The 14,348-nt window shown below is 41.2% G+C and overlaps 1 protein-coding gene across 8 annotated transcripts in view; it reads right to left on the bottom strand.

The window, feature by feature from the left end:
* The window catches only part of mfn1a (mitofusin 1a), a 42,907-nt gene extending 32,238 nt beyond the window's left edge, over positions 1-10,669 (bottom strand). For all 8 annotated transcript variants that reach the window (XM_055867625.1, XM_055867626.1, XM_055867624.1 and 5 more), the window contains exons 1-5: positions 10,363-10,669; positions 9,930-10,065; positions 9,347-9,509; positions 8,903-9,027; positions 227-335 (exon numbers count right to left, since the gene is read on the bottom strand). In XM_055867625.1, coding sequence (XP_055723600.1) covers positions 227-335; positions 8,903-9,027; positions 9,347-9,509; positions 9,930-10,065; positions 10,363-10,477 — 648 coding nt within the window. In that variant the 5' untranslated portion in view covers positions 10,478-10,669. The remainder of the gene's footprint in view (positions 1-226; positions 336-8,902; positions 9,028-9,346; positions 9,510-9,929; positions 10,066-10,362) is intronic.
* Positions 10,670-14,348: the final 3,679 nt, after the last annotated feature.

The following is a 14,348-nucleotide window of genomic DNA, read 5'->3' as shown; positions in this document are numbered from 1 at the left end:
ACACCGAAACATCTAGATACAATATAGTAATTGATTATGCTCATAGTGGTGTGCATAGGTGTAATTTCCAGTAGGAATGGAGTGAATTTTGTAAGATAGTATAAAAATGCAGAAAATATATTTGAATGGCAAAAAAACATTCTTAAAGTTTTCTGTCAATTAATGGTAATGTACGTTAGTGTTAATGCTAAAGAGTTACAAGAGTGGTTTAGTTTTTTTCTCTCACTGTGTTCATCAGTGTGGACTCTGCATTGCCCACCAACACAAAGACGTCAGCATCCAGACAGAATTTGTCGATCCAGCTGTCCAGGTAAGAGGTCACATCAGTCCCTGGGCTGCGTGTGCGCATGCATAATGCAACAATATAAGTAGAATTGATTGATTAGAGGAAGTCAAATAATACATTTTGAACAAGTGAACACAGTTTTCATGAAATACAAAATATACAAACACTCCACAGACAAGTCAGGACAACCCAGCGTAACAGAGCCGGTCCAGGTTGTATATTGTTCAGTTCCTTCAGAAAGTAATCATACCCCTTGACATATTCCACATTTTGTTGTTTTACAGCCTGAATTCAAAATGGATTAATTAAAAAAAAAATCTCACCCATATATACACACAATACCTCATAATGACAAAGTGTAAACATGTTTTTGAAAATGTAACAAATTTATTGAAAATGAAATATCTAGTCTACCCACACCTGATTCAATACACCTTTGGCAGCGATTACAACTGTGAGTCTTTTCAAGTCTTGCCATATATTTTTAAGCCCATTTAAGTCTAAACTGTAACTAGGCTACTCGGAACATTCAATGCCGTCTTGGTAAGCAACTCCAGTGTATATTTGGCCTTGTGTTTTAGGTTATTGTCCTGCTGAAAGGTACTTTTGTCTCATTTACATTTAAGTCATTTAGCAGACGCTCTTATCCAGAGCGACTTACAAATTGGAAAGTTCATACATATTCATCCTGGTCCCCCCGTGGGAAATGAACCCACAACCCTGGCGTTGCAAGCGCCATGCTCTACCAACTGAGCCACACGTCTCCCAGTGTCTGTTGGAAAGCAGACTGAACCAAGTTTTCCTCTAGGATTTTGCCTGTGCTTAGCTCTATTCCATTTATTTTTATCCCACAAACTCCCTAGTCCTTGCCGATGACAAGCAAACCCATAACATGATGCAGTCACCACCATGCTTGAACTCAGTGGTACTCAGCGAGGTGTTGTGTTGGATTTGCCCCAAACATAATGCTTTGTATTCAGGACTTGAAGTTAATTTCTTTGCACTTTATCGTTAGTGCCTTCAAGCAAACAGGATGTTTCTGAATATTTATATTCTGTACAGGCTTCCGTCTTTTCACTCTGTCATTTAGGTTATTATTGTGGAGTAACTGCAATATTGTTGATCCATGATCAGTTTTCGCCTATCACCGCCATTAAACTGTTTTAAAGTCACCATTGGCCTCATGGTGAAATTCCTGGGCAGTTTAGAAGGGACACCTGTATTTTTGTAGTGACTGGGTGTATTGATACACCATCCAAAGTGTAATTAATAACTTCACCATGCTTAAAGGGATATTCAATGTCTGCCTTGTATACCCATCTACCGATATGTGCCCTTCTTTGCATTGGAAAACCTCCCTGGTCTTTGTGGTTGAATCTGTGTTTGAAATTCACTGCTCGACTGAGGAACTTTACAGAAGTGTGGAGTACAGAGATGAGGTAGTCATTAATAAATCATGTTAACCACTATTATAATCAAATCAAATCAAATTTTATTGCACACAGAGTGAGTACATGCAACTTATTATGTGACTTTTTAAGCAATATTTTACTCCTGAACTTATTTAGGCTTGCCATAACAACGGGGTTGAATACTTATTGACTTAAGACATTTCAGCTTTTCATTTTTTATTCATTTGTAAAAACATAATTCCACTTTGACATTATGGGATATTGTGTGTAGGACAGTGACACACAATCTCAATTGAACCCATTTTAAACTCAGGCTGTAACACAACAAAATGTGGAAAGGGTCAAATGGTGTGAATACTTTCTGAGGACACTACACTCTTAGAAAAACAGGTCCCAAAAGGGTTCTTCGGCTGTTCCCATAGAAGAACCCTTTTTGGTTCCAACATACATTTTATTTGAATCCCATAATTTATCATTTGTATTAGGATATGAATATGAATTGAAAATTGTATCATTTTTAATGGACATATTGAATCATTGAATTCATAAACTGAATTTGTATATTCATACTGTTTAAATATGGTAGATATTGCATTAATTGTCTGTGTATCAAGTTTACTAATTTCAAGTATATCAAAGGTAGGTATATTCAACTTCTCAGATGCATGTTTTCAAATTCAGATCTCAAATTCAGATTCAAAACCAGAGACAACATCCTGGTACTTTGCCAGCCAGGAAAGGTAGAGAACAAATGCTCTCTGTGTTAAAAGAGAAGCTTCTGGAGGTTTCTGAAGCCAATGTGGCGTGTTGAATTTATTTTAGTCATTAAAACTAGGTCAGATAAGGGTGAGGTGTTGTATTGTGAGGTGTTGTTTAATTTGTTTTTTAAAGCTAATTTTGCTGTTTGCTTGAGTCATTTGAGATGGAAGGGAGTTCCATATGATCGTGGCTCTATATAATACTATGCGTTGCCTTGAATTCCAACTGGATTTGGGGACTGTGAAGGGACCCCTGGTGGCATGTCTGGTGGGGTAAGTATATCTGTCAGAGCTATACGTAAGTTGATTATACAGACAATTTGGATATTTGAACACAATAATATTTCTCACAAAAACAATAATGGATGCAGTCAGCCCTCAACCAGGAAAGCCTGGCCTGCATGTTGTTGATGTTAGTTCTGTATGTGCAGCTAAGGGCAAGGTGTGCTGCTATGTTTTGAGCCATCTTCAGCTTTGCTAGGTCTTTCATTGCTGCACTTAACCATATTACCGGACAGTAATCAAGATGGGACAAGACCAGAGCCTGAACTAGTAAAAACACAGAACATCTTTTTATAACAGACATACCACTCCCCATCTTCACAACAACTTTGTCAATATGATTTGACTATGATAATTGACCATCCAATGTTATACCTAGGAGTTTAGCTTCCTCAACTTGCTCAATGGTCACACCCACAACTCCATTTGAGGTTTAGGTCTTACAGAATGTTTTGAACCAAATACAATTATTTTAGTTTTAGCTGTATTTAAGACCAGTTTATTATTAATTACCCATTCTGATACCGACTGTAACTCCTTATTTAGAATTTCAGTGAGTTCACTGACTTTGGGTGCTGACATGTAGAGTGTGGAATCATTCGCATACATAGTCGTTCTAGCTTTGTTTAAGACCAGTGTCAAATCCTTTGTAATAATAGAGAAGAGTAACGGCACAAAACAACTGCCCTGAGGGACACCGCACTGTACATATCTGATGTTAGAGAAGCTTCCAATGATGAACACTCTCTAGGTTCTATTAGCTAAATAGGAACACCTGCTATTTCTATGACATAGACTGACAAGGTGAAAGCTATGATCCCTTATTGATGTCACCTGTAAAATCCACTTCAATCAGTGTAGATGAAGGGAAGGAGACAGGTTAAAGGAGGATTTTAAGCCTTGAGACAATTGAGACATGTATTGTTTATGTGTGCCATTCAGAGAGTGAATGGGCAAGACAAAATATTTAAGTGCCATTGAACAGGGTATGGCAGTAGGTGCCAGGCGCACCGGTTTGTGTACACCGCACTGTGTGTATCAAGAATGGTCCACCACCCAAATGACATCCAGCATACTTGACACAACTGTGGGACGCATTGGAGATAACATGGGCCAGCATCCCTGTGGAACGCCTTCGACACCTTGTAGTCAATATCCGGACAAATTGAGGCTGTTCTGGGGGCAAAAGGGGTGCAACTCAATATTAGGAAGGTGTTCCTAATGTTTTGTATGCTTAGTGTATATTCTCATAGGGGCCAAATCATGCTTTTTGTGACACTTTCTTCGAATGTGTCCTGTGCTGCATGTGATCATCAAAGAGGGAAACAGAAGTCATGTCCATGTTCCAGAGGTCTTAACTTTCAGGTATGGCGTCAAATTACACTACATGACCAAACGTATGTGGACACCTGTTTGTTGAACATCTCATTCTAAAATCATGGGCATTAATATGGAGTTGGTCCCCCCTTTGTTGCTATAACAGCCTTCACTCTTCTCGGAAGAGAACTTCTCGGAGGATAACTTTCTACTAGATGTTGGAACATTGGTGTGGGGACTTGCTTCCATTCAGCCACAAGAGCATTAGTGAGGTCGGGCACTGATGTTGGGTGATTAGGCCTGGCTCACAGTCAGTATTCCAATTCATCCCAAAGGTGTTCAATGGGATTCAGGTCAGGGTTCTGTGCAGGCCAGTCAAGTTTATCCACATCTCGACAAACCATTTCTGTTTGGACCTCGCTTTAAGCAGGGGGGCATTGTCATACTGAAATAGGAAAGGACCTTCTCCAAACTGTTGCCACAAAGTTGGAAGCATAGCATCATCTAGAATGTCATTATATATAGTAGCGTTAAGATTTCTCTTCACTGGAACTATACAGTAGCGTTAAGATTTCCCTTCACTGGAACTATGTGGCCTAGCCTGAACCGTTAAAAACAGCCCCAGACCATTAATTCCTCCTCCACCAAACATTACAGTTGGCACTATGCATTGTGTCAGGTAGCATTATCCTGGCATTCGTCAAACCCAGATTCATCCGTCGGACTGCCAGATGGTGAACCGTGATTCATCACTCCAGGGAATTAGTTTTCACTGCTTCTCAGTCCAATGGCAGCAAGCTTTACATCAAATCAAATTTTATTGGTCACATACACATATTTAACAGATGTTATCGCGGGTGTAGCGAAATCTTGTGCTCCTAGCTCCAACAGTGCAGTAGTATCTAAAAACAATACACACAAATCTAAAATTAAAAGAATGGAATTAAGAAATATGTAAATATTAGATTGAGAGATGTCAGAGCGGCATTGACTATAATACAGTAGAATAGAATACATATGTACATATGAGATGAGTAAAGCAGTATGTAAACATTATTTAAACATTATTAAAGTGACTAGTTTTCCATTATTAAAGTGGCCAGTGATTCCAAGTCTATTTATATAGGTCAGCAGCCTCTAAGGTCCAGGGTTGCGTAACTGGGTGGAAGCCGGCTAGTGATGGCTATTTAAGGCCTTAAGATAGAAGCTGTTTTTCAGTCTCTCAGTCCCCGCTTTGATGCACCTGTACTGACGTCATCTTCTGGATGATAGCGTGGTGAACAGGCAGTGGCTCGGGTGGTTGATGTCCTTGATGATCTTTTTGGCCTTCCTGTGACATCGGGTGCTGTAGGTGTCCTGGAGGGCAGGTAGTTTGCCCCCGGTGATGCGTTGGGCAGACCGCACCACTCTCTGGAGAGCCCTGCGGTTGCGGGTGGTGCAGTTGCCATAGCAGGCGGTGATACAGCCCGATAGGATGCTCTCAATTGTGCATCTGTAAAAGTTTGTGAGGGTTTTAGGGCCAAGCCAAATTTCTTCAGCCTCCTGAGGTTGAAGAGGCGCTGTTGCGCCTTCTTCACCACACTGTCTGTGTGGGTGGACCATTTCAGATGGTCAGTGATGTGTACGCCGAGGAACTTGAAGCTTTCCACCTTCTCCTCTGCGGTCCCGTCGATGTGGATAGGGACGTGCTCCCTCTGCTGTTTCCTGAAGTCCACGATCAGCTCTTTTGTTTTGTTGACATTGAGTGAGAGGTTATTTTCCTGGCACCACTCTCCCAGGGCCCTCACCTCCTCCCTGGAGGCTATCTCATCATTGTTCGTAATCAGGCCTACTACTGTTGTGTCGTCTGCAAACTTAATGATTGAGTTGGAGGCATGAGTGGCCACGCAGTCATGGGTGAACAGGGAGTACAGGAGGGGGCTGAGCACCCACCCTTGTGGGGCCCCTGTGTTGAGGGTCAGTGAAGTGGAGGTGTTGTTTCCTACCTTCACCACTGGGGGCGGACCGCCAGGAAGTCCAGGATCCAGTTGCACAGGGCGTGGTTCAGACCCAGAGCCTTGAGCTTAATGATGAACTTGGAGGGTGCTATGGTGTTAAATGCTGAGCTATAGTCAATGAACAGCATTCTTACATAGGTATTCCTCTTGTCCAGACAGGATAGGGCAGTGTGCAGTGCGATGACGATTGCATCATCTGTGGATCTCTTGGGGCGGTAAGCAAATTGAAGTGGGTCTAGGGTGCCAGGTAAGGTAGAGGTGATATGATCCTTAAGTAGCCTTTCAAAGCACTTCATGATGACAGAAGTGAGTGGGGCAATAGTCAGTCATTTAGTTCAGTTACCTTTGCTTTTTTTGGGTACAGGAACAATGGTGTTCATCTTGATGCAAGTGGGGACAGCCGACTGGGATAGGGTGAGATTGAATATGTCCGTAAACACTCCATGCAGCTGGTCGGAGCATGCTCTGAGGACGCAACTAGGGATGCCGTCTGGGCCGGTAGCCTTGCGAGGGTTAACTCGCTTAAATGTCTTACTCATGACGGCCATAGTGAAGAAGAGTCCACAGTCCTTGGTAGCGGGCCACGTCGGTGGCACTGTGTTATGCTCAAAGCGGGCAAAGAATGTGTCTGGTTTTCCCTTTGTAGTCTGTGATTGTCTGTAGACCCTGCCATATACGTCTCATGTCTGAGCTGTTGAATTGCGACTCGACTTTGTCTCTGTACTGACTTTTGCCTGTTTGATTGCCTTACGGAGAGAATAACTACACTGTTTGTATTCAGCCATATTCACAGTCACCTTGCCATGGTTATATGCAGTGGTTCACGCTTTCAGTTTTGCGTGAATACTGCCATCTATCCATGGTTTCTGGTTTGGGTAGGTTTTAATAGTCACAGTGGGTACAACATCTCCTATACACTTCCTGATGAACTCAATCACTGTATCCATTTATTCGTCGATGTTATTTTCAGAGGCTACCCGGAACATATCCCAGTCCGTGTGATCAAAACAATCTTGAAGCATGGATTGCGATTGGTCAGACCAGCGTTGAATAGACCTTAGCACGGGTACTTCCTGTTTGAGTTTTGCCTATAGGAACGGAGGAGCAAAATGGAGTCGTGATCAGATTTGCAGAGGGGAGGGCCTTGTAGGCATTTCGAAAAGTTCAGTAGCAGTGGTCCAATGTTTAACCAGCATGAGTACTACAGTCAATGTGTTTGTAGATCTTCGGTAGCGTTTTCCTCCAATTTTCTTTGTTAAAATCCCCAGCTACAATAAATGCGGCCTCAGTATATGTGGTTTCCAGTTTGCATAAAGTCAAGTAAAGTTCTTTGAGGGCCGTCGTGGTATCGGCTTGCGGAGGAATATACACGGCTTTGACAATAAACAAAGAGAATTCTCTTTGGAGGTAATACGGTCGCTGTTTGATTGTGAGGTATTCTTGGTCGGGTGATCAAAAGGACTTGAGTTTCTGTATGGTATCACAATCACACCATGAGTGATTAATCATGAAACATAAACCCCCGCCTTTCTTCTATCTGGAGAGTTCTTTATTCCTGCTCAGCCATGGAAACCCATTTCACATAGCTCCTGACGAACAGTTATTGTGGTGAAGTTGCTTCGAGAGGCAGTTCGGAACTCGGTCGTGAGTATTGCAACCGAGGACAGATTTTTTTACGTGCTTCAGCACTCGGTGGTCCTGTTCTGTGAGCTTGTGTGGCCTACCACTCCCCTGCTGAGCCGTTGTGGCTCCAAGACGTTTTCACTTCACAATAACAGCACTTACAGTTGACCGGGGCAGCTCTAGCAGGGCCGAAATTTGACGAACTGACCTGTTGGAAAGGTGGCATCCTATGACGGTGCCATGTTGAAAGTCACTGAGCTCTTCAGTAAGACCATTCTACTGCCAATATTTGTCTATGGAGATTGCATGGCTGTGTGCACAATTTTATACACCTGTCAGCAACGGGTGTGGCTGAAATAGCCGAATCCACTAATTTGAAGGGGTGTCCACATACTTTTGTATCTGAGAAGTTGACTATTTGATCAACTTGAAATTAAAAGTTTGATACACAGACAATAAATTAAATATCTACTATATTTAAACTGAATATATAAATATTGAAATTGAACATTCAATTAAATTGAAATCCAATATTCATTCAGTTCAGTTTCAAATCATGAAATACAAGTTCAATTTATGAGTTCAATGATTACATTTGTGCTTCACAAATAAATATTAAAGAACAATTAAATATCCTAATACAAATTCAAAATTATGGAATTCAAACAATTTCAGTTGGCACTGAAATCACTCCATAGAACATGAACCATGGATATCGCCGCGGTTAATCAATTGCCTGCGAATCTGACTAAGCCCGCCTTGCTCTCACTTTTGAAGTGTAACATCATTGAACAATGTTGCGAATGTCTAAGCTATTTCGGACCCAGTGTATCAGACATTTTGCTAACAGTGAATAGCACATTTTGAGCCTCTTCCAGTGCCACACAGCTGGTTTGGGGATCGTCTACCGTAACTGTGTTGACAGGTTGTGTGTAGCCTATTCATGATAGTTAGCAATTCAAGCCATGCAAGTAAGTAATATGTTCTATAGGGGACTTAATGTTGAGTAAATATGGTAGGCTACTAATGTTGTGATGACTGGTCGAATGTATGAATGAAGCCATTTGCAGTTATTTGCACCTGCACATTTTGTATTTTTTTTGTGTGGCATAGAAATTCTATATAATTGGTGGACGGGTCCCGTCATTATTTTTCTCAGGAAATGGGAAGGAGCTTGTTTGGGAAGTCCTGAAATACCGGTCACTGGTATTAAACCCTAGCACATACCTGTCCATAATAACAAGGTCATCCCTCAGCAGGGCACACCTGGACTTGGGCCAGAACACCTTCACTAGGCAGCCTGAGTCTAGACTGCGCTCCATATGCAGGGCATGGGCCAGCTGATTGACTGACTGGAAGAAGACGCAGAGACATACATAAAGTAGTAGAACAGAGGGAAATATAATTTCTAACAATTGTGTGTTATACTGCACATCGAAAAGGCTGGTCTAGCGGTAATGCCGCAGCCTCCGACATACCTCAGCCTCCGTCTACATTATCGGCATAGGTTTGAATCTGGCATTTCGGCACAAACTCTTTCTATCTTTCCCACTTTCATTGTCTCTCAATATCTGTTCACTAAAATTGGAAAAGCCCAAAAATATACAATGTGTATATATATATACACACACACAGTAGATCAGTCTGCGACCCCCTGGTTTGACCCCAGACCTTGACACTTTTTCTGTCATCAGAGCCCTCGGTGGTGAGGTAGGCATCGTCCCCGTCTGTGCCTTCCACCCTCAAAAAGCAGTTGGTGGTGTGGCCAATGCCGCTGGGCAGCACCCGGTCCCTCAGCATAGCATTGATCACCGTGCTTTTACCGTTACTCGTCCTGCCAGGGAGAGGGAAAGGAAATGTCTCTACTCCTTTGACAAAATGCTTACAATTATGGTCGCAGGGCTAATGTGAACGGCTTTGTTCTAACCTGGGTCTCCTGCCACCACAGTAATTATGCTGAGATAAAGCCTAGGTAGCTCAGCGAGCTAGCACAAATCTTACAACTCCGTTACACTAACTTTGGGGGAAATAACTCTGCACATCCAAAGTTATGGTGTTAATATTTAGCTATGCTGTATAAATAGTTACACCATACTATCTAGGTAGTATGAAAAAGAATAACAGTGAGACTACTTAACTATACCAATCCAGCAACAAACTGTATAATATAAATGTCCTTTACATATGGACCCTCAGTAATGCATCGGTTGATTATTGGGTTCAACTCTCTTTCCAATAAACCATTGACTCTCACCTCCCAAAAAAGGCTACCTTCATGTGCCTACGAGCCAGCACCTCCCGAATGGTGGCCAGTTTCCTAGCACAAGTCTGGATTTCAAGGCACTGCTCCTCAACTGCGACCTGCTCCAGATCCGCACTTCGCCATGTCTCTGGGCATCACAGAAGCAGATAGACAAGAATGGATATTGTGGTAAATGACAACTAAAAACCCCCACACTTGTGTAAGGTAGCCCGCCATGTGTACGCGTTAATATGTAATAGGTAGCCACGCAAAAAAAGTTAACAGTTAACAAGGGAATTGTCGTGCCCTTTAAGATGCAGATTATAGCATAAAACCATCTATACCTATGACATTGTGTATACATCTGTATTCAAACTGTAAGATGCCATTGATGCTAATAATCTACAAAACACACTTTTTGTTAAGTCACACTATGTAGACTCACCGTCCACAAACTCTGAGCCCTCTTTGACATACTCCAGCAGCTGATCAAATATACCGTTGATAGTCTTCTTCGCCACCACAAAATGTATGAGGGGCGATGGGCCCCCCGGGTCCATTTCAACTTCCTGAGCGTAGTGTTGAGATTAACTTAATAGGCACAGACAAACTGACTGGCAGGCAGACAGACAGACGGACAGACAGGTGACACACAGGCACACATTATGCAAACACAGTACACACCTGCACACAAAGTCTGTCAGTACCTTGGCTAGGGGAAAGTTGCAGTGAGAGAAATCTTCAGAGGTTCTGGATTAATTTGCTTCCCAGTCAATGCCATTAGAACGTGTTGAGAAGCATAGCTGCAGGACAAGAATTGACAACACCTCCTCTCTCTAAATGATCAAATACACTTGGTTTGCCCAATAAAACACTTTTTCTCCATTATATCATCTGTTTATGCACCCGTACACTCTCATTTCCACTTCTTTCTATTCTTCATACACAATCTATTTCACCTCCACCCTCTTCCTCTCACTCTCCAGCATACAACCTGGACCTACCTGCTTTCTGTCTAAAGATCAGATCTCTGAAGCGCACTGGACTTACACAGGCTTTCCAGCTGGTGTGTGTGTGTGTGTGTGTGTGTGTGTGTGTGTGTGTGTGTGTGTGTGTGTGTGTGTGTGTGTGTGTGTGTGTGTGTGTGTGTGTGTGTGTGTGTGTGTGTGTGTGTGTGTGTGTGTGTGTGGAGCCTGTGAATCTCCAATCCTCTTAGCTAGGACTTAATGCATCAGGTGGTTCAGTGTTACGCGTCTTGTTTCTTTACCTGCAGCGTCTAATATGAATAATACTATGAGTAATACTATGAGTAATACTATCCTTTAGCAATGTTCACTGAGTTAAACTGGGCCTAACTGCAGATTGGGTACTTGTGTAATGTTTACAATGTTTTAGGGATATTGGCATTTTTATATCTGCTGTTTACCATTCACTTTTGATATCTGCTAATCAAATGGACTATTTGCATTGTCTTGTAAGTAAGCATTTCACTTTAAAGTCTACACCTGTTGTATTCGGCGCATGTGACAAATAAAATTAGATTTAATCTATCTAACCAATTATTCTAATAAAGTAAACTAGTCTGTGTGTGTGTGTACGTGGGTGATTACTATATGATTCCATGTGTTATTTCATAGTTTTGATGTCTTCACTATTATTCTACAATGTAGAAAATAGTTTTTTTTTAAAGAAACCCTTGAATGAGTAGGTGTGTCCAAACTTTTGACTGGTACTGTACTTACAGGGGTCTTTTATTCCAAATCAAATAGCTAAATGATCCATTGTATGACCATCTTAAAACAATTCCATATTTTAGCTTAGTACCCCTCCACCACCGGCTTAGACTTTGAGGTTAAAAGGTGGAAATCTTATTACCAATCACACCATTGATAATGGTGATATGTGGTACCCCACACGCTAAGGTACCTTTGAATGGTGCCTTTGAATCACACGTTGTACTGTGTGATACGTGACCCTTTCAATGGTTATTTTGGACAATTTCAACTGAGACAGTGCACATGTTCAAATTGTCCAAATTTGTGGGTTTTGAGAGAAACTGTCCTTTCTCACAATCGAGTGGAATTACAAGGCTTCCATTTGCTGTCTTGGCTACATGGGTTCACAGGTTGGGATGTATTTATTATCGGGGGGCTTACAACAGAAACTAGAGTTTCAATTGCACAGATTCAGGTCCTGTTTTTTTTCTTCAGTGGGGTTTTATGGCAGACCACAACCCAAAACGTTTGTGTGTTGCTTCCAACTACTGGATGCGGTGGTTCCAAGTGAATACACCCTAAATGTTGCATAATCCCTATCAAATGATTTGTGAAGCAGAGACAAAATGTGACCAACAGGCTCAAATCGGTCTTACAGTATGTAACAAAATTTGAAATTTAGTTTTTACTTTGGATAAAAGTAGAGACTCAGCGCTACAAAATAGTATATCATACACTGCATTTTTTTGAGGAACAATGGGAACAATGCTTTGAAAGTTGATAAACTTGTAAACTCACTTTTGAGAAAATGGCCTTTGAATGTTTTGGTACATAGTGGAGAGCGCCTCTTTGTCTACACCCATTCAGCATTATTCACACCCACCCAGCTCTTTAAGGATTCACATGTGAGCTCATGTGCTAAAAGTTAAGATTAAGACTAAACGTGGTAAAAGTAGTAGCCAACAATAAGGAAAAATTTCAGGTTAACAGTGTCCAGATAAAAATATTTTCAGAATATTCGACGTGAAAGAAATACTATAACCCCCAGCCACATCTTGCCAAGTGGATGGGTCTCTACAGAAGGTGGAAACGGTACAGTCAAATGGTTACTTGCATAGTAGCAATATCAGAAATAGTGTCAATATAAATAAAATATACAGTATGTACAAGAACAATATCAATAACCATATCAGTGATAGATGAGGTAGCTATATGCATACAAATCAGGGGTAAAGTGGCTGAGCAGCAGGATAAAAAGTGTAGCAGCAACATATGGTGTGTGTGTTAGGAGAGAATCATTTGAATAGAGGTACTGCAGATAGTGCTGTTGACTGGTCCGTCCGAACCACGCATTAACAAGGGAATCTATATTCGGAGAGCCTGTTTCTGTCCTGCCCTTGACTTTGGTGCAGGGCATGTGATGTCCATAGCCTCTTCGTCTGGAAAATTCCCTGATCTTCTCAAAAACATAAGTTTGTCCAGCTGTGTCCAGTCCATCTGGTGCTTGTACAAGAAAACCATCTATGGGAGGAATGATGTAAGCGTTGCGCAGCAGCTGAAACCTGGTCCCGACTGAGTCTGAACGCTCCTTGGCAACAACAACACCAGGCTCCAGAGCATCGAAGCTGTAAAACAGGAAATAACAAAAAAATTGAGAAGACATTACAACCTTGCACACCATCAATTCACCTCCCAAGTTTGGATAAGAACAATAACCTGTCTGGCTCTGGCGTTCCGCTAGCGGAACTCCTCCCACATTCCACTGAAAAGGCAGAGCGCGAAATTCAAAAGATATTTTTTAGAAATATTAAAATTTCACACATTAACAAGTCCAATACAGCAAATGAAAGATACACATCTTGTGAATCCAGTCAACATGTCCGATTTTAAAAATGTTTTATAGCGAAAACACCACATATATTTATGTTAGCTCACCACCAAATACAAAAAAGGACAGACATTTTTCACAGCACAGGTAGCATGCACAAAGCCAACCTAACTAACCAAGAACCAACCAAACTAACCAAGAAACAACTTCATCAGATGACAGTCTTATAACATGTTACACAATAAATCTATGTTTTGTTCGAAAAATGTGCATATTTGAGGTATAAATCAGTTTTACATTGCAGCTACCATCACAGCTACCGTCACAAATAGGACCGAAGCAGCCAGAGTAGTTACAGACACCAACGTCAAATACCTAAATACTCATCATAAAACATTTCTGAAAAATCGATGGTGTACAGCAAATTAAAGACAAACATCTTGTGAATCTTGTCAATATTTCAGATTTTTTAAGTGTTTTACAGCGAAAACACAATATAGCATTATATTAGCTTACTACAATAGCCTACCACACTACCGCATTCATTCATCAAGGCACGTTAGCGATAGCAATAGGCACGTTAGCGATAGCGAATAAACCAGCAAAATATATATAATTTTTGACTAACCTTGATAAGCTTCATCAGATGACAGTCCTATAACATCAGGTTATACATACACTTATGTTTTGTTCGAAAATGTGCATATTTAGAGCTGAAATCAGTGGTTATACATTGTGCTAACGTAGCATCTTTTTCCCACAACGTCCGGATATTTTTCTGACACTTTTTCTGACACACATATTCTGACCAAATAACTATTCATAAACATAACTAAAAAACACATGTTGTATAGGAAATGATAGATACACTAGTTCTTAATGCAATCG

This window comes from Salvelinus fontinalis, chromosome 17, assembly GCF_029448725.1.
Source record: "Salvelinus fontinalis isolate EN_2023a chromosome 17, ASM2944872v1, whole genome shotgun sequence".
NCBI lineage: Eukaryota > Metazoa > Chordata > Actinopteri > Salmoniformes > Salmonidae > Salvelinus > Salvelinus fontinalis.
The sequence above is the reverse complement of the archived record's forward strand: the minus strand, read 5'-3'. Positions and strand labels throughout refer to the sequence as shown.